The sequence below is a fragment of the Callithrix jacchus genome, chromosome 9, assembly GCF_049354715.1.
Source record: "Callithrix jacchus isolate 240 chromosome 9, calJac240_pri, whole genome shotgun sequence".
Taxonomy (NCBI): domain Eukaryota; kingdom Metazoa; phylum Chordata; class Mammalia; order Primates; family Cebidae; genus Callithrix; species Callithrix jacchus.
The window spans coordinates 13497212-13522938 of record NC_133510.1 but is presented as its reverse complement, the minus strand read 5'-3'; the positions used below and the strand labels follow the sequence as shown (position 1 = coordinate 13522938).

At 38.9% G+C, this 25727-nt stretch overlaps 1 protein-coding gene across 1 annotated transcript in view; it reads left to right on the top strand.

Annotated features, from left to right (window-relative positions):
- Positions 1–25727, top strand: part of KDM5A (lysine demethylase 5A) — an 82701-nt gene that overhangs the window by 43383 nt on the left and 13591 nt on the right. Inside the window, exons 15-24 of the mRNA XM_078338334.1 lie at positions 3066–3247; positions 3615–3739; positions 4263–4413; positions 5754–5868; positions 8923–9278; positions 14700–14838; positions 18697–18876; positions 19842–20003; positions 22081–22632; positions 23007–23150. Of these exons, the coding sequence (XP_078194460.1) occupies positions 3066–3247; positions 3615–3739; positions 4263–4413; positions 5754–5868; positions 8923–9278; positions 14700–14838; positions 18697–18876; positions 19842–20003; positions 22081–22632; positions 23007–23150 (2106 nt within the window). The remainder of the gene's footprint in view (positions 1–3065; positions 3248–3614; positions 3740–4262; positions 4414–5753; positions 5869–8922; positions 9279–14699; positions 14839–18696; positions 18877–19841; positions 20004–22080; positions 22633–23006; positions 23151–25727) is intronic.

Here is a 25727-nt window from a genome sequence, read left to right as displayed (position 1 = left end):
TATATATTTATTTGAGACAGAGTCTCACTTTGTCACTTAACCTGGAGTGCAGTGACACGATCTCAGCCTCATTTCCTTCATAGTTATCTGTTACCTATTCTTTTTGTTTTACTTATTTGTTTGTTTATTTATTTATTTGAGACAGAGTCTCACTCTGTCGCCCAAGTTTCAATGCAGTGGCGTGATCGTGGCTCACTGCAGTCTCTACCTCTCAGGTTCAAGTGATTCTGCGTCAGCCTCCTGATTAGTTAGGGTTACAAGCGTGTGCCACCACACTTGGCTAATTTTTGTGTTTTTAGTAGAGACAAGGTTTATGTTGACCAGGCTGATCTTGAACTCCTGACCTCAGGTGATCCACCTACCTCAGCTTCCTAGAGTGGTGGGATTACAGGTGTGAGCCACTACACCAGGCCTGTTTCAGTTTTTCTTTGGCACTGTCTCTCATCACTCTCCCTTGCCCCTTTTTTTCCTTACTGCTGCACCATCCTGTTCCATTCCTTAATTTTCTCACCTGGCTTATTTCAAATAGCCTTTTTTGGTTTTTCTTTTTTGGGACTGAGGTTTGCTCTGCTACCTAGGCTGGAGTGTAGTGGCACAGTCTTAGCTCACTGCAACCTCTGCTTCCTGGATTCGAGTGATTCTCCTGCCTCAACCTCCCGAGTAGCTGGGACTACAGGTGTGTGCTACTACTCCCAGCTAATTTTTTTGTATTTTTAGTAGATGCAGGGTTTTACTATGTTGGCCAAGCTGGTCTTGAACTCTTGGCCTTAAGTGATTCATTCACCTTGGACTCCCAAAGTGCTGGGATTATAGGTGTGAGCTACCGCACTTGGCCTCAACCTTTTAATTTGTATTTCTGGCTTTTTTCTTGTCTTCATTCCCTGGTTATTTATGATTTTCTAAAGTATATTCTTAGGAATATAAGCTTTGTAATATTTTAGAAGGTATTATAAGAAAAGATCGTTTTGTGTCTAGAAAAGTTTAGAAAATGTCAGGCTAAGATAAATGGATGTATTTAAAATATTGATGTTAGCTTCATTTAAGACTGGAAAAGTAAAAGAATGATGAATTCTAGTTTGGATACAAAAAATAAGGGGACCTAAAATAATGTGAAATATATACTTTTCCTGTTTTCAGGATTTAAAATTACTTGAAAGGTATAGGAAAATTAATGGTAAAAATTAATAAAAAACATGTAGGCCAAGAAAAAGAAAGATAAATGGGATCTTTACTGCAAAACTTCTGATTCTTTAATATGCTGGTGTTCATTGTTAATATGTAAAGTGGGAGGGATATAAGCCATAGCAGTTTCCAAAAAATAAAAATTTCTCCCTGATTTTTTTTTTTTTTTTTTTTTTTTTTTTTTTTTTTTGGTAGAGACTGTCTTCCAGGCTGGTCTTGAACTTGTTGGCCCAAGTAATCGTCCCACCTCAGTTTCCCAAAGTGCTGAGATTACAGGTGTGAGCCATTACACCTAGAACAAAGACATTTATTTTTTCCAGAGTATCTTTTAGGATCTGTGATCTTTGGAGTACACTTTGGGAAATTGTGTAAAATTTCTTGAGGCAGCCAGAACTTTCTCAGTGGCCACATTAGCATTTCCCTTCAGAACAGCATTGCTAGTTGTTCTGAAGCTGAGTAAATTCTTGTAAGCTAAGAAATACGTGCAGTGCATTTGATATTATTTTTACGTTAAAATAATTTTTAAAGAAAATACTAAATGCCAATATGAGAAAATGGAAAGATATGAGAATATGGCCAGCAGACATCTAGATTAAACTGATATGAAAAACAATGTATGATGAAAGACCAGAATTGTGTCTGCCAGTGAATAAATTATGAGGTTCCTACCTTGTTTAAATGAAGAGAGTTTGCTCTTATTACAGAATTGGGTGTACAAGTAACTTGCTCAATCAAGTAAGCAGAAACTAAAGTTATATAATAAATGGAGGTGATGGGTAAAATGTACTTTATATGTGCTTACATTCTTTTTTTTGTTTTGAGGCAGAGTTTTGGTCTGTCACTCAGGCTGGAATGCAGTGGCATGATCTCAGCTCACTGCAACCTTTGCCTCCCGGGCTCAAGCCATTCTCCTGCCTCAGCCTCCTGAGTAACTGGGACTATAGGTGTGCAGCACCACACCTGGCTAATTTTTGTATTTGTAGTAGAGACAGGGTTTTGCCATGTTGGCCAGGCTGATCTTGAACTCCAAGTGTTAGGATTACAGGCGTGAGCCACCACGCTTGGCCTGCTCTTACATTCTTAAACTGTCATACTGAATTTGTCTTAACTTTCTTTTTGATGTCATGCTGATGTTATATTTTGATTTGTACAAGTTACTTTATAGTTCTTTGTCCTTACATATGTTTGTATATGTCAATGTACACTTTTGGATCATAGATTACTAATTTATTTTGCTCAAGGATGTAATTGAGAGGAACGTTTGGAGTACAGCCAGCCACTCCAAAAATGCCTCCCAATTACAATTTTCTTCCCTCCTCTCAAAAAACCGTCCTGACTTTTGTGGTAATCATGTTTCTTTTTTTTAGAGACAAGGTCTTGCTGTGTCACCTGGGCTTGGAGTATAGCGATACTATCATAGCTCACTGCAGCCTGGCCTCAAGTCTTCCCTCCTTAGCCTCCTGAGTAACTGGGACTACAGGCATGAACCATCGTGCCTGGCTGATGTTTAAAACTCTTTTTGTAGGGATGGAGTCTCACTTTGTTTCCCTGGCTGGTCTCAAATCCCTGGCTTCAAGCAATCCTTCCACCTCGGCCTCCTAAAATGCTGGGATTATAGCCATGAGCCGCTGCACCCAGCCCACATTTCTTTATCATTTTTGTCACTCAAATGTGCATCCTTAGATACCAAACTTTAATCTTGCCCATTGAATACAATTTAGTAATGATTTCTTTTAGGAAGTGTTTTGATTTTGTGCCATTGTACCTTTCATGTTTATACCTTAAGTCAGAGATTTGTCTGTAGAAAAAAATGTAGTAACTTAAGTTTTTTGATGCTTTGAAGACTAGAAAGACTTGATCTAGTGAAATAAATTCTATTTCAGGGTGTCCTGATGTCAGAAGAAGAAGTGTTTGAACTTGTTCCTGATGATGAGCGACAGTGTTCAGCATGCAGAACCACGTGTTTTCTCTCCGCTCTCACATGTTCCTGTAATCCTGAGCGGCTTGTATGTCTCTACCATCCAACTGATCTGTGCCCCTGCCCCATGCAGAAGAAATGTCTTAGGTATCCAAAAGTATCTTGTAAAACTTTTTTTTTTAAAACCAAGTCTTAATGTTGTTTTTATTTATTCTCTTCCTTTTCTCTGGACTTCTCAACTTCTCTGTCTACTTCTAGGCTTGAAGACCGGTCCTTTAAAGTTGGCCCTAAACTTGGCAACTGAAGTTAGTTTATCAGTTGATTCACATGTTCCTTGTCTCCCTGCATTAAAAGCTGTGGGTTGCTTTGATTTTCTCTTTATGTGAACTAAGAGCCCATTCCCTTGGCCATTGTATTTTCCTTAAGCTGATTATACTTAAAACTTTATTTTCAAGTTATTGTTGGTTTTTGAGGTTTTTATTTCTGTGTGTTTGTGTTTTTTGTTTTTTTGTAGATATCGCTACCCATTAGAAGACCTCCCTTCTCTGCTTTATGGTGTAAAAGTCAGGGCACAGTCCTATGACACTTGGGTCAGTCGTGTTACAGAAGCATTGTCTGCTAACTTCAACCACAAAAAAGGTTAAATTTCCTTCTTTTGTATGCATATATTGAAATGATTGTCACTTTAAACGAGGTCTTGTTTAGTTTTATGTTTTTTCCCTTCATGAAAGAAAAATCCTAGGCTTACTTTGAGATTTGAGACTAATGGGTTTGTTGAATATAGACTTAATTTTCTATTTGCGGATATTCTTTTAAATAAAAAAGCTGGCATAAAATGGGACAGACATCTAACTTGCAGTCAATTTATCATATATGTTGGGAACCCACTATTATCAGTGAGACAAACAATGAAGACTTCTTTGGAAAGAGAAATTTATTTTCTTTTTTAGACAGTTTCTGAGAGTAACTGTTTATAGGGATTGTAAATGGGCACCTGGTCATTAGCTTTCATTGTGTTGGTGAGATTTTCACAGCAGTTTGTTTTTACTAATTATCATGTTTCTAGTAGGTTGGTGACTCATTTGAGCGAGATTGCTAAAGATTTTAGAATGGCTTTTTGTGTTCATGGTCATAGTATGTGGCTTTTTATTTATTTTTACAGATTTGATTGAATTGCGAGTAATGCTGGAAGATGCTGAGGATAGGAAATACCCAGAGAATGATCTCTTTCGAAAACTCAGGGATGCTGTGAAAGAAGCTGAGACCTGTGCTTCTGTGGCTCAGCTGCTTCTGAGCAAAAAGCAGAAACACAGGTAAACCTAAGAAGAGTTTAATTATGCAGTGTTTTCTTGTTTCTTTCAGAGTAAAAGCCAAAATTTTATTTGGCCTGGGAAGCCTAATTATCTTTGACCTGTTGTGGCCATGTCTCTTGATTCCCCGGTAATGCTCCAGTTTTATCTCCTGCTATTCTCCCTTCTTTCTTGCTCCAGCCTGCAGTGTTCTTTCTCTTGCTTGTCTTCATACATAGCAGGCACATTTTTGCTTAGGACTTCACCCTCTGTCTTTACTCTGCTTGTTATCTTCCCATCATATCCAGGTGGCTTGTTTGTTCCCTTACCTCTTTGAAGCCTTTGTTTTCAAATGTCACTTTGTTGGAGAGGGCTTTTCTGACAAGCCTTTATAAAATTTCAATCCTCTTACCCTTCTTTCATGCTTTTTCTCCTAGCTTTATCACCTTCTGATATACTAATCTACTTATTTTATTTATTATCTGTCTTCTCTTTTCTTCCTTATCCCCCACTAGAATATACACAATATTAGAATATCAGGGAATTTTTTTTTCATTGCCATATTTCTTGTCCTTAGAACAATGCCTGACACATAGTCGTGCAATAAATATTTGTGAATAACTAAATAAATTGAAACTATAGGCTGAAGGCAGGTGGCAGCAAAGGGTAACCTTGATGGATGCTGCGGAGGTTGTTAAGGAGCATAGAAGTATGCACCTTTGATAGAATGTAATTCATAAGTATTAAATTTTCTGTTTAAATTTGTTGTAGTGATTCCAACACATTTTTTTTTTGTCTGAATGGCTTGTCTATAGCAGTTTACATTGGGTTTTTAAATTACTTTGTAGATTTTTAATCTACCATTTTGTTAGAGAACTTTTCTTAGAGACATTGATCAGCGGCCCTTAACTTGTCACTGGGTCAGTGTTCCCACTTGGAAAACCTAGTAAAATTTTAAGATCCCTATTAGAAAAATCATATACACACAAAATTTTGAAACACTTTCAGAGGGTTCATTGTTACCCAAGGCAGGTTACAGGCTCTTGTTTCACATTTTGACCTTCTTGAGATACAGGATTCAGTTTTATCAGTGAACTTAATATTCCAACTATGAGGAATTTATGTCATGTTTGAAATGTTTAATCCTTGTAGATCGAAGAAACTGTAACTTAGAGAGTTGAATCTTTGGGTCATTAACTGAAGAACTTAAAAACTGTTTCGAAGTTGTCACCATTGTGGTATAATCCCTCAAGTACTAGGATTCTAGGAGTGCTTAGGTTTGAATTCTGAAGAGACTAGGAGCCCTTTTGATATCAGAATGACTAAATTTTTCTTACTTATATCTCAATATTATTTCACATCAGACAGAGCCCAGATAGTGGGAGGACTCGGACCAAACTGACAGTGGAAGAATTGAAGGCCTTTGTCCAACAACTTTTTAGTCTTCCGTGTGTCATCAGCCAAGCTCGGCAAGTGAAGGTGGAGTATTACGTGCTTTTTTTGGGTAATGTCCTTTGTGACATGGGCTACTGTTCTGGGTTTCACAGAATGGTATGTCTAAACTAGTTTTTTGCTTTGGTTTTGTTTCTCACGTGTATGCTGCTATTTGAGGCTTTTCAGTAGGCAGTTTTTTGGTTTTGTTCTTAGCCATATTCCCCATTTAAAATTCTGGAAGTAAGGCTGGTATAAAATTACTTTTTTCTATATTAATTTTAGTTTAGAACCCCCATTTAACATGGATGTAATTGAAATGCAAAAAATTAGTTAAAATAATCTGCATGTATCAGTGTTGTTAATATGCAGAGCTCTGAAATTATGAGCACCCTGATGGATTAATGAATATATAAAATCTTAAAAGTATGTATCAAATATATTAATCTGCATAGTTAGTGATTTTTGATAGTTTGGGTTTTTTTGTGTTTTGGGGGTGGGTAGGAAGTCTAAAATAGTTTTCTTTTTTTTGGAGATGGCAGTCTTACTTTGTCTCCCAGGCTGGAGTGCAATGGCACAATCTCGGCTCATTGCAACCTCTGCCTCCTGGGTTCAAGTGATTCTCCTGCCTCAGCCTCCTAATTAGCTGGAATTACAGGAATGTGCCACTATGCACAACTAATTTTTGTATTTTTAGTAGAGACAGGGTTTTGCCATGTTGGCCAGGCTGGTCTTAAACTCCTGACCTGAAATGATCTGCCTACCTCGGCCTCCCAAAGTGCTGGGATTACAGACAGGAACCATCCTACAATAGTTTTTATTTTTTTTTATACAGAGTTTTGCTCTGTCTTCTAAATGTTGGAGTATATTAGGAGTCTCGGCCCTTTCTTCAGGTGCACCCACTTCTGATACCTTATTTGCTTAGTGACATTAAATATCACCTATATCCTGTTGATTCCCACATCTCTAGCACCTTTTTTCATACAGACTTGTATGTCCAGCTACATACTCTGCATTTCCATTGGGTAGACTAAAAGGCATCTTAAAGGCCTTTGTTTTTTTTGAGACAGGATCTGGCTCTGTCACCCAGCCTACAATAGTTTTTATTTTTTTTTAGACAGAGTTTTGCTCTTGTTGCCCAGACTAGAGTGCAGTGGCGCGATCTTGGCTTACTGCAATCGCTGCCTCCTGGATTCAAGCGATTCTCCTGCCTCGGCCTCCTGAGTAGCTGGGATTACAGGCAAGCGCCACCACACCTGGCTAATTTTGTATTTTTAGTAGAGATGGGGTTTCTCCATCTTGGTCAGGCTGGTCTCAAACTCCTGACCTCAGGTGATCTGCCCGCCCCGGCCTCCCAAAGTACTGGGATTACAGGCGTGAGCCACATGCCCAGCCACCTAAAATAGTTTTTATCAAGGTTATCAACTTGTAAAATCTAGTGTCAGTTGTGTTCTTGTCTTATTCCATTTCATTAGAGTATTTTGATAGTTGACTACTCTTTCTGTTCTTGAAGCCTCTCTGTGACACCACACTTTCTGGGTTTTTTCTTAGCTCATTGACAGTTCTTCATCTTTGCTGCTTGTTTTCTCTTCGGCTTGACTTCTAAGTGTTGGAGTATATTAGGAGTCTCGGCCCTTTCTTCAGGTGCACCCACTTCTGATACCTTATTTGCTTAGTGACATTAAATATCACCTATATCCTGTTGATTCCCACATCTCTAGCACCTTTTTTCCTACAGACTTGTATGTCCAGCTACATACTCTGCATTTTCATTGGGTAGACTAAAAGGCATCTTAAAGGCCTTTCTTTTTTTTGAGACAGGATCTGGCTCTGTCACCCAGGCTGGAGTATAGTAGTATGGTCTTGGCTCACTGTAATGTCCACTTCCCAGGCTCAAGCAATCCTCCCACCTCAGCCTCCCAAGTTGCTAGGACTACAGGTGCACACTACCACACGTGGCTCATTTTATATGTTTTGTAGAGATGAGGTTTCGCCATGTTACCCAGGCTGGTCTCAAACCTGAGCTCAAGCAGTCCTCTTGCTTTGGCCTTCCAAAGTGCTGGGATTACAGACATGGGCCACCACACCTGGCCTTAAAAGCCTTTTAATGAATCAAGTGAATCAAACTCCTTGATTTCTTTATTTCCCTTCTACCCCTTGTTCAATATTTAAACAAGTGCTGGCTGCTATTACCTCCAAAATATATCCCAAAGCAAACCATTTATTCTCCTCTCCTTTGCTTAAACTATGCTCTGCACCACTGGAATGTTCCCCTTGGATTACTCCAGCAGTCTTTCAGTTGCTTTCTCTTCTTGTCTGACATTTTTTTTTTGTTTGGTAGCCAGAATGATAATCTAAACTTTAAATCAAATCACATCACTTCCATATGGTTAAAAATTTTCCAGTGGTTCCCTAAAGTCATTTGAATGAAATTCAAACTCATTGTAACCTAGAAGGTACTATGTAATCTGACCTTTGCTTATTTTTTACCACATTTCTCCATCATCATGTACTTGTAGCAACACACCAAGCTCATTCTTCTTTAAAAGCTTTTGCAGTTATTATTTGCCCTCCCCGAACTGTTCTTCCTTCAGATCCTCTTGTAGTTCCTTCCTCCCCACCCTCAATTTAGTTTCAGTTTGTCTTCTGTGACCACCATGACATTGCAAAGTAATGTGTCGCTTCCCACTCTGGTCATTCTCTGTTGTGTTGCCATATTTTATTTTAAGAGCACTTGACACTAACTGAAACGTTTTATTCATATGTTAACTGGTCACCTGCATTAGAATGTATGTTTTGTGAGGGCAAGGACTTTTTACGGCTTATTCAATACTGTGTGCCTAGAACAGTGCCTGCATCTAAGTCAGCAGTCATTAAATATTTATTGAATGAATCAACTATATTTTAAAAGTAGAAGTATAGCTAGAAGTTATTATACAAAAGCATATTTATTAATTTAGCTATCATATCTGACTATTTGATGTTATGATGGTGAGAGTATAAGAGTCTAGAATTGATAATTTGCCTTGACTATGACTATTTCATATTCTTTTGTATCTTTTAAATTTGTTTTTCTAATTTTTATCCTTTTGACCTTTTTAGAATCTGCTAGATGATGTGGAAGAGTTTCATGAACGTGCTCAGGAGGCCATGATGGATGAAACCCCAGATTCTTCCAAACTCCAGATGTTAATAGATATGGGCTCTAGTCTCTATGTGGAACTCCCTGAATTACCACGACTGAAGCAAGAGCTACAACAGGCTCGGTGGTTGGACGAAGTAAGACTGACCCTATCAGATCCACAACAAGTCACTTTGGATGTCATGAAGAAACTAATAGACTCTGGGGTAGGGTTGGCACCCCACCATGCTGTGGAGAAAGCAATGGCTGAACTACAGGAGCTCCTTACAGTGTCTGAACGATGGGAAGAAAAGGCTAAGGTCTGCCTACAGGCAAGGTGAACACATAGTTTTGTGACTGTTGCCTCTTTAACAACCAAGTCAGAAGGTAGAATGGGAAGAAGGAACTTAAGGGCTACTTATTTCCTTAAATGGCTTGTTTGTTTTTTTTTCCTTTAGGATTTTAATGTGTAAGTAGCATTAGTCAAGTTGTGTGGTGGGAAAAGCATTTCCTGATGACCCAGGGCTTGAAGGGAGGGGGAGATTCCCCTTTCTCCCTGCTTTGGCAGGCAGCTCCTGGAGAGGCGCGGTTGGGTGGTAATGAGTACAGACAGGCTGGAGAGTTTCTTGCTGGGCAGCAATGTCTACAGGCCACACCGTCTTACAGCCCTCAGAGCACCTCATCATGTCTGGACCCACGAATGGGGTGACAGTACCAGGGAGTGGGTTCTCCTGTGTCTGGCTCCAGCAACTGATTTATTGTGATGACATTAAATATTTAATTAAATGTTTTGTGCCTTCCCTGGCCAATCACTAAGTTATCAAATGGGACTGCATGTAGATTGTTTCAAATATGTGCAAACTATTGTGCAGAGTACTTCGTTAGATACCTTATGTTATAGGTAGTATTTTGTTTAGGGCCTCTGATTAGTGATGTTATAGTTAGGAACTAAGAATTATAAAGCTCATTATAGTACGTTATTAATGTTAACTGAAAGTTAGGGAAAAATGTTACAGGGATTCGGAGGGGGAAGATCAGGGTGAGCTTGGGTGGTCAGTAGAGAAGCTTGAGAGAAAAATAAGAACTTAGGTAGAGCCTTGAGGAATCAGTAGTTTTGAAGAGGAAGGGAGATAAGAGAAATGTCAGAAACTGAGTATAAGGAATATGTAGGGTGTGTTCAGGTGACAGAAAATAAGTGGATTTCCTTGGAGTGGAGGAATTATGCTGGAAAGTGTTGGGAGATGAGAATCAGGCAGGAGGAGAATGTTGAGACTGTATTAGTATCAGCACCCCATTGGACTTAATGAGATTTAAGTAAAGTGTTTATATTTCACTGTATATTAGCAAATTTGGCTGACAATTAGTAGTGGCGTTCTTTGTGAAAGCATTTAGCAGCTAAGATTAATATTTATATAATTTCTGTTGTGAGAATGCAGAAACTGGGGTGCTTAGAGAGCTTACATAGTTACTGAGTGACACAACTGAGATTTAAAGCATCTTCCACTTCATTTCAGTATCTCTGTGTCCTTAACTACCTCGCCAGCCACTTACTTTGGATAAGAAAATCTTTAGGTGACTTAATTAGCACAGCTCTGAGAAGCCTCCATATATACTGGATATTTTGCTATCCAGATGCCAAGCAGAATACATACTAAAATTTATTCAGAGCTTTTCCAATCTCAACTCTTCATATACTCTGTGTCTTCAGATTAATGACAGTTCCAGGAGGTGGGAACATATTAAATGGACAAAGCTAAATAACTTTGGAATGTAAAACTATGATTTTGATATACCTGATGCAACTGGTAGTAGTCTACCAAATGAAATCTTGTTAATAATAATAGTTAAAAACGTTCTTTTCCTGGTCGCCTATATTTAACCAGCCACCAGGTTCTGATGATTTGCCTCCAAAATGTCTTTCATATCTGTCTTTCAAATTCATTGTCACTGACCTAGTTGTAGTCCTCTTATATTTTGCCTTGATATTTGAGTTTGGTAAGTATTGATGGAGCACCTACTACATGCCAGCTACTATTTCTAAATGCTATGGAGACAGTAGTGAACAAGATACACAAAGGTCTCTGCTCTCAAGGGGCTACCATTCTAGGAGAGAGAAAGGGAGAGAGAGAGAGATGAATTTCAAATAATTAATGTCATGAAAAAAGTAAAATTGGTAAAGAAATAGAGGATAATTTGATTGGTGGAAATAGTGGGAGTTAGACTCTTTTCTAACTTCTGTCAGAATTATCTTTTGAAACACAATCTTAATTTTCTTGATCTCTTAGTATTGGTTATTAACTGCTTACCATTATTTTTCTTTGCCTTTGGCCTTCTCTTTACCTCTAAAATAATGGCTTTCCTCTAGATTCTGGCATAAATGCCTTTCTTTCCTCACTCTGTACAGTCTCTCTGGAAGTGTCATCTAATTTATTGGCTCCATTTGCCTTTTTATACTGAATAACTCCTAGATCTTCGTTTAAAATATAGATTGCTTTCATAACTGTTATCTGCCTGTTAGATAATTCAAGGGGATGTCCCACAGTTACCTGAAATTCTCTGTATCCAAAATTGGACTTATTAATGTCTTCCCATATCCTCCTCTTTTGTTTCTTTGTTCTTTAAATTATACCATCTTTCACTCATTTGAACAAGCAGGTACTTTGGTAGTTAGCCTTGACTCCTCCTTTCTTTGTCTTTATCCTCAAACTTAGTCATGCTGATTATATTTCCCCAGTGCTGCTCATTTTCATTTTTTTAAAAAATTTGTACTGGGATATATGTTATACTCATTCTTTTTTTTTTGTTTTTGTTTTTTAATTTAAGACAGATACTTGCTCTGTTGCCCAGGTTGGGGTGTGCAGTGGCACTATCTTGGCTCATGGCAACCTCCACTGCCCTAGGCTCAAGCAGTTCTCATGCCTCAGCTTCCCAAGAAGCTGGGATTACAGGCGTGTGCCACCATGCCCAGCTAACTTTTTTTATTTTTGGTAGAGACGGGGTTTTATTTTGGCCAGGCTGGTCTTCAGCTCCTGACCTCAAGCAATCTGCCTGCCTCTGCCTCCCAAAGTGCTGGGATTACAGGCCTGAGCCACTGTGCCTAACCTTTTACCGTCATTCATTCTTTTTTTTTTCTTGAGACAGAGTCTCACACTGTTGCCTGGGCTGGAGTGCAGTGGCATGATCTTGGCTCACTGCAACCTCCACCTGCCAGGTTCAAGCCATTTTCCTGCCTCAGCCTCCCAAGTAGCTAGGATTATAGGCACTCGCCACCATGTCTAGTTAATTTTTTGTATTTTTAATAGAGACAAGGTTTCACCATGTTGGCCAGGCTGGTCGCGAACTCCTGACCTCATAATCGGCCTCCCGAAGTCCTGGGATTACAGCATGAGCCACCACACCTGGCCTTACCCTCATTCCTGAAGGACCTTTTTGCATTAGGTGTAAAATTACTGGTTGACGATTATTTTATCTTAGTACTGTGGACATACCATGCTCTCTGCTGTTTTGAAAAGAATCTTTTAACTTGGACTGCTTGTAGGATTGTTTCTTCTTTTTCTCTTATTCCACATAGGCTGCATCGTAGCTAGCCTAGATCACAGCAGCAGATGCTGTCTGGTCTTACCCCTCTGTAATTCATTCTCTATACTACCACTAGTATTTTGTTAAAATACAGCTGTAACTTACACTCCCTTACTTAAAGCCTTCTCTCATTTTCTGTTGCCCTCAGGATGAAGTCCAAATTCCCTAACCTGATTCGTAAGGCTTTCTGTCATCTAGCCTCTTGCTTAATTATGTATCTAATCTTATCTCTTGTCATTCTTCCTTTTGTATTCTATGTTTAAAATGTGATCTTTCCTCCCAGTTCCTCAAACATCTGTGTTCTTTCTCTGCATCTTTGTGCATGTTTATTATATTCTCTTGTGGAGCACTCTTACTTCAGCCCATCCCCTGTGTGCCTCCACCAACCCTACCCTGCCCCTGGCCTCAGCTTTACTCAGAAAGGATGAGAAAGCTTAGTGTCACATTTGGGAAGTCTTCTTTCCCTCCAAGTAAATTAGGTTCTCCTACTATATATATGTATTTTTTCTTTTTGAGATGGAGTTTTGCTGTCACTAGGCTGGAGTGCAGCCTCTACCTCCTGGGTTCAAGTGATCCTTCTGCCTTAGCCTCCCGAGTAGCTGGGACTACAGGCGTGTGCCACCACACCCGGCAAATTTTTGTAGTTGTAGTAAAGACGGGGTTTCACCATGTTGGCCAGGTTGGTCTCGATCTCTTGACCTTGTGATCCACCCACCTTGGCCTCGAAAAGTGCTGGGATTACAGGCGTGAGCCACCGCGCCCGGCCTCTCCTACTATATATTCTAATAGTGCCTTTACTTTCCTTTGTCATTACACTAATCACAGTGCATCATAAACTTTTTATTAATAATCTTCATAAGATTAAAAAAGTTTCCTGAGGCTGGTCACAGTGGCTCACGCCTGTAATCGCAGCATTTTGGGAGGTTGAGGAGGGTGGATTGCTTGAGCCCAGGAGCTCGAGACCAGCCTGGCCAACATGGCAAAACCACATCTCTACTAAAAATACAAAAAATTAGCTGGGCAAGGTGGTGCATGCCTGTAGTCCCAGCTACTAGGGAGGCTGAAACATGAGAGTTGTTTGAATCCAGGAGGCAGAAGTTGTGGTGAGCTGAGATTGTGCTACTGCACTTCAGCCTGGGTGACAGCAAGACTCAGAAAACAAGTAAGTGAAAGGTTTCTTGGGACAAGGACTATCACTGTTGCTCATGAGCAATTTCCAGGACCTAGAACAGTGCCTAACACATAGTAGGATTTGTGGATGATGAATGCTTCCCACTTCAGTAGCTTCTCATTGCTTTGGATAATGAAGTCCATGGCTCTCGGGACTCTGCATCTTTCTTCCTGCTGAATTCCTTTTTCCTGCCCCACTCTTTGCCCACCCATCCCCTGCCTCCAATCCTCCACATCACCCTCTAATTGCAAACTGAACTAGGAACTGCTTTTTAAGGTGTCTCTATGCCTTTGTTGATTATATTCCTGGTTTCTTTAACTTATTTAACTTTTCATTTGACAGAATCATACTAATTTAAGGCCTACTTCAAAGCCTTTCTCAACTCTCCTGGGCAGAATTAATCACTGCCTCCCATAACAGTGAGTTTATAGTTATTTGGTGTTAGTTCCCAGTAGAAGTATAATTCTTATCTTTTATTGTGATTCATTGAGAATAAGGTCTATGCATCGTTCATCTTTGTGTAACTAGTGTTAATGAATGTAGTTTAAGTAAATGTATGTTGTCAGCATTAATGGATTTCTAGTGTATTGTTTTCTACATTGCTATCAAATGTGCATCTCTGACAGTTTCGGATACTGTAGAGAAGTGGAGGCAGTCTAGTGTAGTGAAAGGAGCATGGATCTGACCCTCATTCTGAATCAGTATTTCAGATGTGTCCTTTATTACACTAACTGGCAGGGGAAAATAACTTACCTTCTTTGATTTAAAGTTTTATCTGTAAAACATTTATATTTTATTTTATTATAAACTTACGTTTATACATTTTCATATCTATAATGTTTTCTTATCTATAAGATGGAAAAGAAAGATACTAGCTGCTTTGCCTCTCTTGTCGGATTGTGGTAAGAATTCAGGGAAATCATGTATATGAAATTCTCTACACATTCTGAAATGTTATTTAAATGTTGATTTCTCATGCATCCCACTCTGTTTTTATTGTTCTTTTAGACCACGGCACAGTGTGGCAAGTTTAGAAAGCATTGTGAATGAAGCAAAGAACATTCCAGCCTTTCTACCCAATGTGTTGTCCTTGAAAGAAGCCTTACAAAAGGCTCGAGAATGGACATCTAAAGTGGAAGCTATTCAGGTAAGGAGGCTCTTGGATTATCTCACCTATCAGCTAATGCCTGTTTCATAGATTACTAAACTTTTAATTCTTTAGGATAGAATAATCATAATGCAAATGTTCCCTAATGTAGATTGACTTGTGATTTTTTTTTTTTTTTTACTTTATGATGGTGTGAAAGTGATACACATTTAGTAGAAACCGTGTTTTCAATTTTGAATTTTGATCTTTTGCCAGGCTAGCAATATGTGGTATGACACTCTCTCACAATGCTGGGCAGCAGCATTGAGCCACAGCTCCCAGTCAGCCATGCTGATGTAAGTGTTCTGAGCACCTTTAAGGTGGGCTAGGCTAAGGCTAGGCTAAGCTGTGTTTGGTATGTTAGTTTTATTAAATGCATTTTCAACTTACGATATTTTCAACTTACGATGGGGACATAACTCCACTGTAAGTTGAGGAGCACATATAATTCTAGTAAAGTTTACTTACTCTTCTATGTGATTTTAGAAATCAGAATAATTATTACCTTCTTAAATATTACTTTTTTTTTTTTTTTGGTTGTTTTGTGTTTTTTTTGAGATGAAGTCTCGCACTGTTGCCAGGCTGGAGTGCAGTGTACAATCTTGGCTCACTGCAGCCTCCCACTCCCTGGTTCCCGTGATTCATCTGCCTCAGCCCTCAAGTAGCTGGGATTACAGGCACATGCCAGCACGCCCAGCTAATTTTTGTATTTTGAGTAGAGACGGGTTTCACCATATTGGCCAGGATGGTCTCGATTTCCTGACCTTGTGATCCACCCATATCGGCCTCCCAGAGTGTTGGGATTACAGGCGTGAGCCACTGTGCCTGGCCAATATTACTTGTTTTTATTGACTCCTTGCTCTGAAAAATGATGGAATTAGTTATTTAACTCTTTAGCAGTAGGGAATTTGTTACCTACTGTATTCTTCAAATTTTTTTTCCATGTGAATGAATTACTTTTAAAATAAGAGGCAGAAAAAGAAAATGAAATTAACATTTACTGAGCACCACAGTACTCTTGGTACTGTTCTGTGTGTTTGGGAGCAGGCATGTAAGGGAAGGGTATAAAAATGGGACTTTTGGTATAAAATAGGGTATAAAACTAGAGTCTTCCAAATATATATTTTCTAGTTGGAGAGACATATTTTACACATTTGTAATTTAAAACAGAATGAAGTAAGTGCTGGGTAGAGATAAAAGTGTACTTGAATCTTTTTGTTTTGAGATGGAATCTTGTTCTGTAGCTCAGGCTGGAGTGCAGTGGTGTGATCTCAGGTCACTGCAACCTCTGCCTCCTGGGTTCAAGCAATTCTTCTGCCTCAGCTTCCCAAGTACTAAGACTACAAGCGTGCACCACCAAGCCCAGCTAGTTTTTGTATTTTAGTAAAGACGGGGTTTCACCATGTTGGCCAGGCTGGTCTTGAACTCCTGACCTCAGATGATCGCCTGCCTCAGCCTCCCACAGTGTTGGGATTACGGGTGTGAGCCACCGTGCCTGGCCTTGGTGTCAAGTTCTAATGACGTCTCTTTTACTGTCTTTTCAGTTTTCTTTTTCTGGGACCTGCTTAGCTACCACTGTTTCTCTTCTTTTTATTGTTTTTTAATTCTTTTTTTTTTTTTTTGAGATGGAATTTAGTCTTGTTGCCCAGGCTGGAGTGCAGTGGCATGATCTCAGCTCATTGCAACCTCCATCTTCCAAGTTCAAGCTATTCTCCTGCCTCAGCCTCCCCAGTAGCTGGGATTACAGGCACCCACCACCACGTCTGGCTAATTTTTTGTATTTTTAGTAAAAATGGAGTTTCATTCTGTTGGCCAGCTGGGACTCAAACTCCTGACCTCAGGTGATCCCCCTACCTCAGCCTCCCAAAGTGGTGGAATTACATGTGTGAACCACCACACCTGGCCAAATTATTTCTGTCTTTATCAGGACAGCTTCTGTGTTTGTTGCATCTTTGACCTGGTTCAGGCAGTAGTTGTTGTCTTCAGATATCTCAGAATCTTTAATTGACTGTTTTATTTATGATTGAAGTACTAAGTCAACAAGTATAGGTAGCTATCATGTGTTTCCTCTGTAATTTCAAAGGGCTGTTTCTCTACCAGGCACTTCCCTTCAGTGGGAATACTGACTTGTAGGCTGTAAGTAAGTGGACAGGTTTTGTTGTTTGGCAGACTTTTCTTTAGGCTGCATGGCTTGAGAGCAGGCTATGTCTAGGCTTAGCCAGGTGTTCTGTAGTCAGGTGGCTATAATGGGCCACAAGAAAGAATAATAGTAAATGTCATATTTCTTTATATGAGCTTATTTTCTATTCTACTTAGTTATCTGTTTTTATCTTGATATTGTAGTACCTTAATTATATCATTTTAATATCTTATAGGACTAGAGCCACTTCCTTACCCCCTTTAAACATACATAGGTTTTTTTCTTTTTTGGCGGGGGTGGAGAGAACAGTCTTGTTCTGTTGCCCAGGTTAGGTCTTAGCTCACTGCAACTTCCTCCTCCTTCTGGGTTCAAGCTGTTCTCATGCCTTAGCCTCCCGAGTAGCTGAGATTACAGGTGTGCCCACTATGCCCGGGTGATTTTTGTATTTTTAGTAGAGACAAGGCGCCACCATGTTGGCCAGGTTGATCTTGACTCCTGGCCTCCTCTCAGAGGGCTGAGATTATAGGCATAAGCCACTGCACTCAACCAAAAATTCATAAGCTTCTTGCCTATTTATTTTTTGCCATGGTTCAGTATATCTTTCAAAATGAATTTATAGGCAAATGTGTCAATCAATATGTGGGGAATATCCTTACACTGGAATACAATATAGATGTTCTATAAATAATAATGATTTCATTACATGGAAAATTAAAACATTGTGAACTTGGAAGGAAAATATTTATTCTTATTTCTGTTTATATAAGATAAAATGGAGGTGGTTACCAGAACGGAAATATTGCTTTTAGTTGAAAAAATTGTGAAAGACTTTGAAATTGGCAAAAAGATTACTCTAAGTATCCTTTCAGTGGAATATTGGATGTTGTCAAGTGAACTCTCCAGGATTATCTGATTCTAGGGATGTGTGCCTCAGATCTTCTTTGGCCAGCCAATTTTACAACTCTACCCAGTTGTTTAAAAAGAAAAAGATAGCAATGCAAATAAATTATGTTCATAGAAGGCAATTAAATTTGTATGATTTACACATTGTAGAAAAAGATTCCATTTTCCTGTATGATACTAAACATTTATTTCTATCTATTAGTAAATGTATTTTCTTATTCCTGTGTGTCTTTATTTGTTTATTTATTTATCTATCTATTTTTGAGACACAGTCTTGCTCAGTTGCCCAGTCTGGAGTGTGGTGACATGATCTCGGCTCACTGTAACCTCTGCCTCCCGGGTTCAAGCAGTTCTACTGCCTCAGCCTCTTGAGTAGCTGGGATTACAGGCATGTGCCACTATACCCGGCTAATTTTTGTATTTTTAGTAGAGATAGGATATCACCATGTTGGCCAGGCTTGTCTTGATCTCCTAGTGGTCTGCCAGAGTGCTGGGATTACAGGTGTGATCCCTGGCTTGCTAACTGCATTTATATATGTCTGTGCTTTAGATTGTCCTTTGAACTGGTTTTTGTATCTACTGTTTCTCATTAATCAATTAATAAAATCATTGATGACATGTTGATTAAAAAAAGAATTTAGACAAACTTTAAAAAATAGGGCATTAGAAGTTATATTAATTCAAGAGATGGAATTACATTTCAAGAATGTTATTTAATAAAAGAGCTAACACTAAACTTTGTAAGATCTTTCAACAGTGTATTTCCAGACCCCATAAGAGAACTCAAATTGTGAGAATTTACTTTGGTTTTTCAGAGTGGCAGCAACTATGCTTATTTAGAGCAGCTTGAGAGCTTGTCTGCAAAAGGACGCCCTATCCCTGTGCGTCTTGAAGCACTGCCGCAAGTGGAATCACAGGTAGCAGCAGCACGAGCATGGAGAGAACGGACTGGGCGGACCTTTCTTAAGAAGAATTCTAGCCATACGTTGTTACAGGTACATGAGCTTCAACACTCTCATAAGAAGCTGATAATTTAAGTAGTAGTAGTATTGATGAGGGTTATTTTCAGTTTATTTGATTACCATTATACAAGTGATTCTCATTAGGTAATATCAGATGTTGACTTAAATCTGGAGCCTTGAGCAGATTCATCTCTAGTTAATCTTGTGCTGGTCCTAGAAAAAGCAGTTGGCCTTGGATTGTTATTGGACTCTATAGTTATTGAAACCTTTTTTTTTTCTTTTTGTTTCTTCTTTTTTTTTTTATTTTGTTTTTTTGAGACAGGGTCTTGTCCTGTCACCCAGACTGGGAGTGCAGTGGTGCAATCTCGGCTCATTGCAGTCTCGGCTCACTGTCTTCTGGGCTCAAGTGATCCTCCCACCTCACCCTCCCAAGTATCTGGGACTACAAGTGTGCACCACCATGCCTGGCTAATTTTTTGTATTTTTGGTGGAGATGGGATTTCGCCATGTTGCCCGGGCTGGTCTCAAACTCCTTTGGGTTCAAGTGATCTGCCTGCCTCAGTCTCCCAAAGTGCTGGGAGTGGCTTACACACATGAGCCACCATGTCCAGCCTATTGTTGAAAGATCTTAATTCTCCAAAGCACAAATTTATATATTCATCATTCCTTTCATCTTGAACAGTTTAACATAGTAGTTAAGAGCAAAGGCTTTGGAATAAGATCCTTCCAGGTTTGAGAACAGACTCCTTAATTGCTAACCCTGTGTCCTTGGGCAAGTTATTTCCTTTGAGAGCATCAGTTTCTCTTGTTTACAAAATGTAGTTACTAATGGCTACTACATAGGGTTGTTGTGGGGAATGAATTAGATCACATGTGTATAAATTTCTTAAGAAAGTGCCTGGGACATGGTTGAATGGTCAGTAAATGGTTCCTTTATTATTTTTACTTTTAAGATTTTTTAAAAACCAGAGTATATAATGTTGGTTTTATCTTTGTAGGTGCTGAGCCCCCGGACTGACATTGGCGTATATGGGAGTGGCAAAAATAGGAGGAAAAAAGTGAAAGAACTAATAGAAAAAGAAAAAGAAAAGGATCTGGACCTGGAGCCTCTGAGTGATCTGGAGGAAGGATTGGAGGAAACAAGAGATACAGCCATGGTGGTAAGAAATTACTTAGCATCTTGAGTTTGTTTGGTGAATACGAAACTCTGTAATGATATTAGCAGACTCACTGTTTTTATGTTTTTAACTTTTTATTTTTACATACTTTGGCTTTATGATTTTATATGTATTTCACATTAAAGATATTTATCACCAAGGTATACAAAAGGTTCAGTATTTTGCTCTTTTCCCAAAATTGTCTTTTCCATACCTCTGTTCTTTATTGTTTTAATTGTTGTCTACTGTTTCATCAAGTTGTTGTCCGTAGTTTGCTGAGTATATATAGTAAGTCCTCAAATCAACAGCATCTTGCACTGCAGCTTTAAGCAAAGCAATGTATAATGAAACCAATTTTACTACAGATTGAGAGAAACGAGTTAAGTTTCTGCAGCATATTTCTGGCCACAAAAACATCAGACTTCTAAATAAAGACCCCAAACACTTCTGACATTAAACATTGAAAAAATTTGAGCTAAACATACATTTTAAAAAGAGTAATAAAAATGAGATAATTACCCAATTTTTGGTAAATTAGTGAGTGACAGTGGCATTGGCCAGGAATTGATTTTTTTCCTCATCAATGTTATAATGAAATCACAGTGAACCTAAAGATTAGATTTGAGGACCTGCTGTAGTTTTCTAATTTTGAGCATTTTGCCTGTTACTAAGTTTCTTATTATAAGTAATAAAATTAACTTTAACCTTTTCCTTTTTTTTTTGGAGACAGAGCCTTGCTCTGTTTGCCAGGCTGTAGTGCAGTGGTGCGATCTCGGCTCACTGCAACCTTCACCTTCCAGGTTCAAGCGACTCTCCTGCCTCAGCCTCCGGAGTAGCTGGGACCACAGGTGTACACTATCACACCTGGTTTTTTTTTTTTAGTAGAGATGGGGTTTCACCATATTGGCCAGACTTGTCTTGAACTCCTGACCTTGTGATCCACCTGCCTCGGCCTCCCAAAGTGCTGGGATTACAGGCGTGAGCCACCACACCTGGCCACCTTTTCATTCGTTTAAATTTCCTAGACTTGACTCTTAGGAATATAATTACTGGGTTAGAATTTAATATAAGCATTTTGTGACTCTTACTACTATTGTGCCTTTCAAAGGAATTATGCAAGGTTACTGATTTCCTTTTCTTAATGAGTATTAAAATATTTGTAGTTGGTGAGAATTATGCTTTTTTGGAGGATAGGAGGAATGTGTTAAGATTACTAGGAGCCTGAGAAAGTAGAGAGAGAATAAGTAGGAATCTGGACAATACAGAAAAGTAGGGAATTGCATATGATATAGCTCTTTCTGCATACAAATGATCCTATTTTGAAGCCAGTGAAAATGATCCCTGATTAGAGAGCCTGCCTAACAAGTTAGTCTTGCTAGACAAGTAGGACTGGAAATTATTTCAGAATTGTTTCAAAGCTGTTAGGAGTTTAAGAAAAAAATGTACTGACAGTATTGATAATTGATTAAATTTGTTCACCTTTATTTACTTTGTTAAAATGAGTTTCATAAAACTCTATTGTTATAGTTGATCATCAGGTTTTTCTATTCTCACACATGAAGAGGGCTTCTCTAGAGAAATAAATTAATTTGTATGGGACTTGCCCCTGGGAATGAATTGTGAGGGGACGGGAAACTAATACTTTGTTGAGTATTTACCTTGTATAAGGTATCAGGTTAGGCACTTTCATATGTTATTTAATCCGTAAAACAGCAAAATACAGTTGGTAGTATCCTTATTTTTCAGAAAACAGAGTTTCTGAAACTTGTTTCCCATATTAGCAGTCTAAAAGTACAAGAGCCAGGCTTTGTGCCCAGGTTGCTTGATTTCAAGGCATCCTATCTTTCTATTGCACCCTACAGAAGAAGCCAAAGTACTATACTGATGTACATGATCAAATATGATAGCACTTTGCCCATTTCACAGCTGAAGAATGTTTGCGTGGAAACTGCCAGGGGCCCCAAATTTTAGGAAACTGTATAACTGATTAACTTGGAGAAAGATCCCACAGCCTTGAGGATTTGGTATTTTGGGGATATATTGCAGTGACTCTTTTTAATTAAATGTTTGTCTTGGACAGGTGGCAGTTTTTAAAGAACGGGAGCAAAAAGAGATTGAAGCCATGCATTCCCTCAGAGCAGCCAACCTAGCCAAGATGACCATGGTGGACCGCATAGAAGAAGTAAAATTTTGCATTTGCCGTAAGACAGCCAGTGGGTTTATGCTACAGTGTGAGCTCTGCAAAGACTGGTTCCATAACAACTGTGTTCCTCTCCCTAAATCAAGTTCTCAAAAAAAAGGATCCAGCTGGCAAGCTAAAGAAGTAAAATTCCTTTGCCCTCTTTGTATGCGGTCTCGAAGGCCCAGGCTAGAGACTATTCTGTCACTCCTGGTATCCCTTCAGAAGTTGCCTGTACGGTTGCCTGAAGGAGAGGCCCTACAGTGTTTGACAGAGCGTGCTATGAGTTGGCAAGATAGAGCACGGCAGGCTCTAGCCACAGATGAACTATCCTCTGCCCTGGCCAAACTGTCTGTGTTGAGCCAGCGTATGGTGGAACAGGCAGCTCGAGAAAAAACTGAAAAGATCATCAGCGCAGAACTCCAAAAAGCAGCTGCCAATCCAGACTTACAGGCAAGTTCAGGATTTACATTCTTTTTCTGTTGCATGGGATGATATATCAGTGTGTAAATTATTAAATCGAATCTGTCTTACCATTTGATTAGGAAAATAACAGTAACTTGTCAGCAATTATAATATCCATTGCATTCTCCTTCAGCATACACTGTAGCACTTTTTTTAGGATACATACTAGTGAAATATTTTTGGGACTATCATCCAGGTGGACTTTTGGCATCATAATCAAATAATTTGATTTCTACTAACTGTTGAAGAACTCTGTTAGCCACTTTGCTTATTCACTACATTTTGGTGAACTTAAGCACACCTTAATTACCCTGTTTGTTTAGCATGTCATGCTGTTGATCTTGGAATTATTTGTTGTTTAGGGACACTTACCTAGTTTCCAGCAGTCTGCTTTTAACCGGGTGGTAAGCAGTGTGTCATCTTCTCCTCGACAAACAATGGACTATGACGACGAAGAAACAGATTCTGATGAAGATATTCGAGAGACATATGGCTACGACATGAAGGTAATTACATGGACAGGCTGTCTGGGTACATACCTGATCATTGGATTTGTTAAAAAAAAAAGCTATTGAATGGCAATGTTTGAGGCCTGAAAGTGAAAGAGAAAACTAGACATCTTTTTGTTCTGAGTTTATAGTCATAGCATTTTTTTCAAAACTCAAAAAAATACAGGTTGCTGAAACTTTTTTTTTTTTTTTAAATGGAGTGTCTGTCACCCAGGCTGGAATGTAGCGGCATAATCTCCGCTCACTACAATCTCCACCTCCTGGGTTCAAGCAATTCTTGTGCCTCAGCCTCCTGAGTAGCTGGGATTACAGGTGTGCGCCACCATTGCCTGGCTAATTTTTGTATTTTTAGTAGAGGTTTCACCATGTTGGCCAGGCTGGTCTTGAACTCCTTACCTGAAGTGATCTGCTTGCCTCAGCCTCCCAAAATGCTGGGATTATAGGCATGAGCCACTGCGCCTGGCCTGAAACAACAATTTTTAGAAAATAGAATTTTAAAAAGATCTGTATTTGTTTTCCTCATCTTATAACTCCTTATGGCATAGAGGAACCAGAAAAACAATGCATTAAGTTATGTAAAGCTTCATGGTCAATTTCAGTTTTTTTCTTTGAGTTGTTAAAGCCTATATACTGTTAAGTTTTAAGAATTCCATTCTAGGCTTAGTCTGAACTCATGCCTGTAATCCCAACACTTTAGGGGAGACTGAGGTGGGAGGATTGTTCGAGACCAGCCTGGGCAACATAGTGAGACCCCCATCTCTATAAAAAATACAAAAATTAATTGGGTTTGGTAGCATGTGCCTGTAGTTCCAGCTACTTGGGAGGCTAAAGTGGGAGGATTGCTTTGAGTGTAGGAGGTTGAGGCTGCCATGAGTAATGGTTGCACCAGCCTGGGCAGCAGAACAAGACCTTGTATTAAAAAAAAAAAAAAAAATTCCATTCTAGCTAGACTATGAGTCTTTTGCTCTGCTTTCTTGTCTGGATGGTGCTAGATAATGTCATATTCAGAGATGGGTAATATAATACTTGTGCCCAGGTTAGAATTTGCTGAGTTCCAGTTGCAGATGCAACAAACTATTTACTATCAATGTGATTATTTTGGTAATGACACCTCACTGGTGGTGAAGAGAAGGTTTTGACAAGTTTGTTTTGTGTTGGATCCAGTTGGCCTTTTGTTACCACTTTGTGTCAGGGGCAAGTCCTTTGCTTTTTAACCTGGTAATAACGTGATCTAGGCAGAGTCAATCCATTGATTTGTTTTATATAATTCTTAGTTGCTTTGTTTAGAATCTATGCTTGTATCCTGAGAATTCCTCCTACTCTGATATAAAACGCTGCCTCCAAAGAACAAGGGGAGATGGTTTCCCTACCCTGTCACTATCTTTTGTCCCTTCAGCTTGCAGATCAGTTGGGTAGTGCTCATTAATCTCATCAGCATTAAAACTCCTGGGATGTAAAATGAAAACCATCCATCATTGACACTTGAATATTCCTCTGCAGGAAAATATTTTTTCTCAAGTTAAAAATGGATCCAGGGGAAAGGCTTGAGAACAGTTGCAATGTGAATTAGCCTGTTCAAATAATCTTCTTAAGCACCTTGTTATCCGGAAGTTAATGACCGTCTTTGTTTACAAAGTTGTATGTAGGAGACTAGGAGCAACTGAAAAGGAATGCAACCCATGCCAAGCATAATTAGCATTTTGCTTGAATACTAGAATCACCTGTTTACCCTAGTTAGAGGCCTTTGATATTTTTGGTGGTGACTTTCTAGCACATTAGGTGTCAATCACTCCTCTAGAATTGCTTAACATGATGGGCTTTGCTTGAAAGCAGACTTGTAACCTATGAAAATATCACGAGTATTGCGTAATTCAGGGCTAGGGATCACAACTATAGTTTTATATGGTTGTATGGAGTAGTCTTTTTTTGGCAGAATTTATGTGAGAATCTTAGCTTACTGTCTCTTTTGTTTGTAGTAGGTGTTGGCAGGGTAGAAAAATAAGATTATGGATTATCTAGTGTTAACAATGTATTTGACAGCTGAGAAGAGAAGAAAGGTGTGAAGACTTAACAGTAATTCAAGGTCAGATTTACTTTGCAGTCAAATGCTCTCCCACTGAGCTGTATGCCCGAAAATTTACTTTGATGTTGCTTTGAATGAAAAAAAAAAAACAAAAACCTATGCTCTTGAGCATTTTCCCATAGAGCAAGCGATTATTGTATAATGAAAATTTTATTTGCCAGTTTATTTGCATTTGGTTTGGTGGTTTTTTCCTTTGTGTGATGCCCTCTGTCGTGACCACAAATTCATACTTAAAATACTTTGAACTTAGTATATTTTGCTTGAGGAAGAGCCCCCTCTTGGTTTAGGAAGAGGAGTAGATAATTAATTAGTAAGCTAAAATCAGCCGTTTTATCTTGGTTATCATCCAGAAAATTATTACTTACGAGGTAGATATTTAATGAAGCAAAGTCTGTCCTTGATTTTTTGGGATTGTGTCTGTGTGGGTGAGGTTGTGGGAAACTAACTTCAAGGAGAATCATCTGAGACCTTGATTCTCTAATCATCAGAGC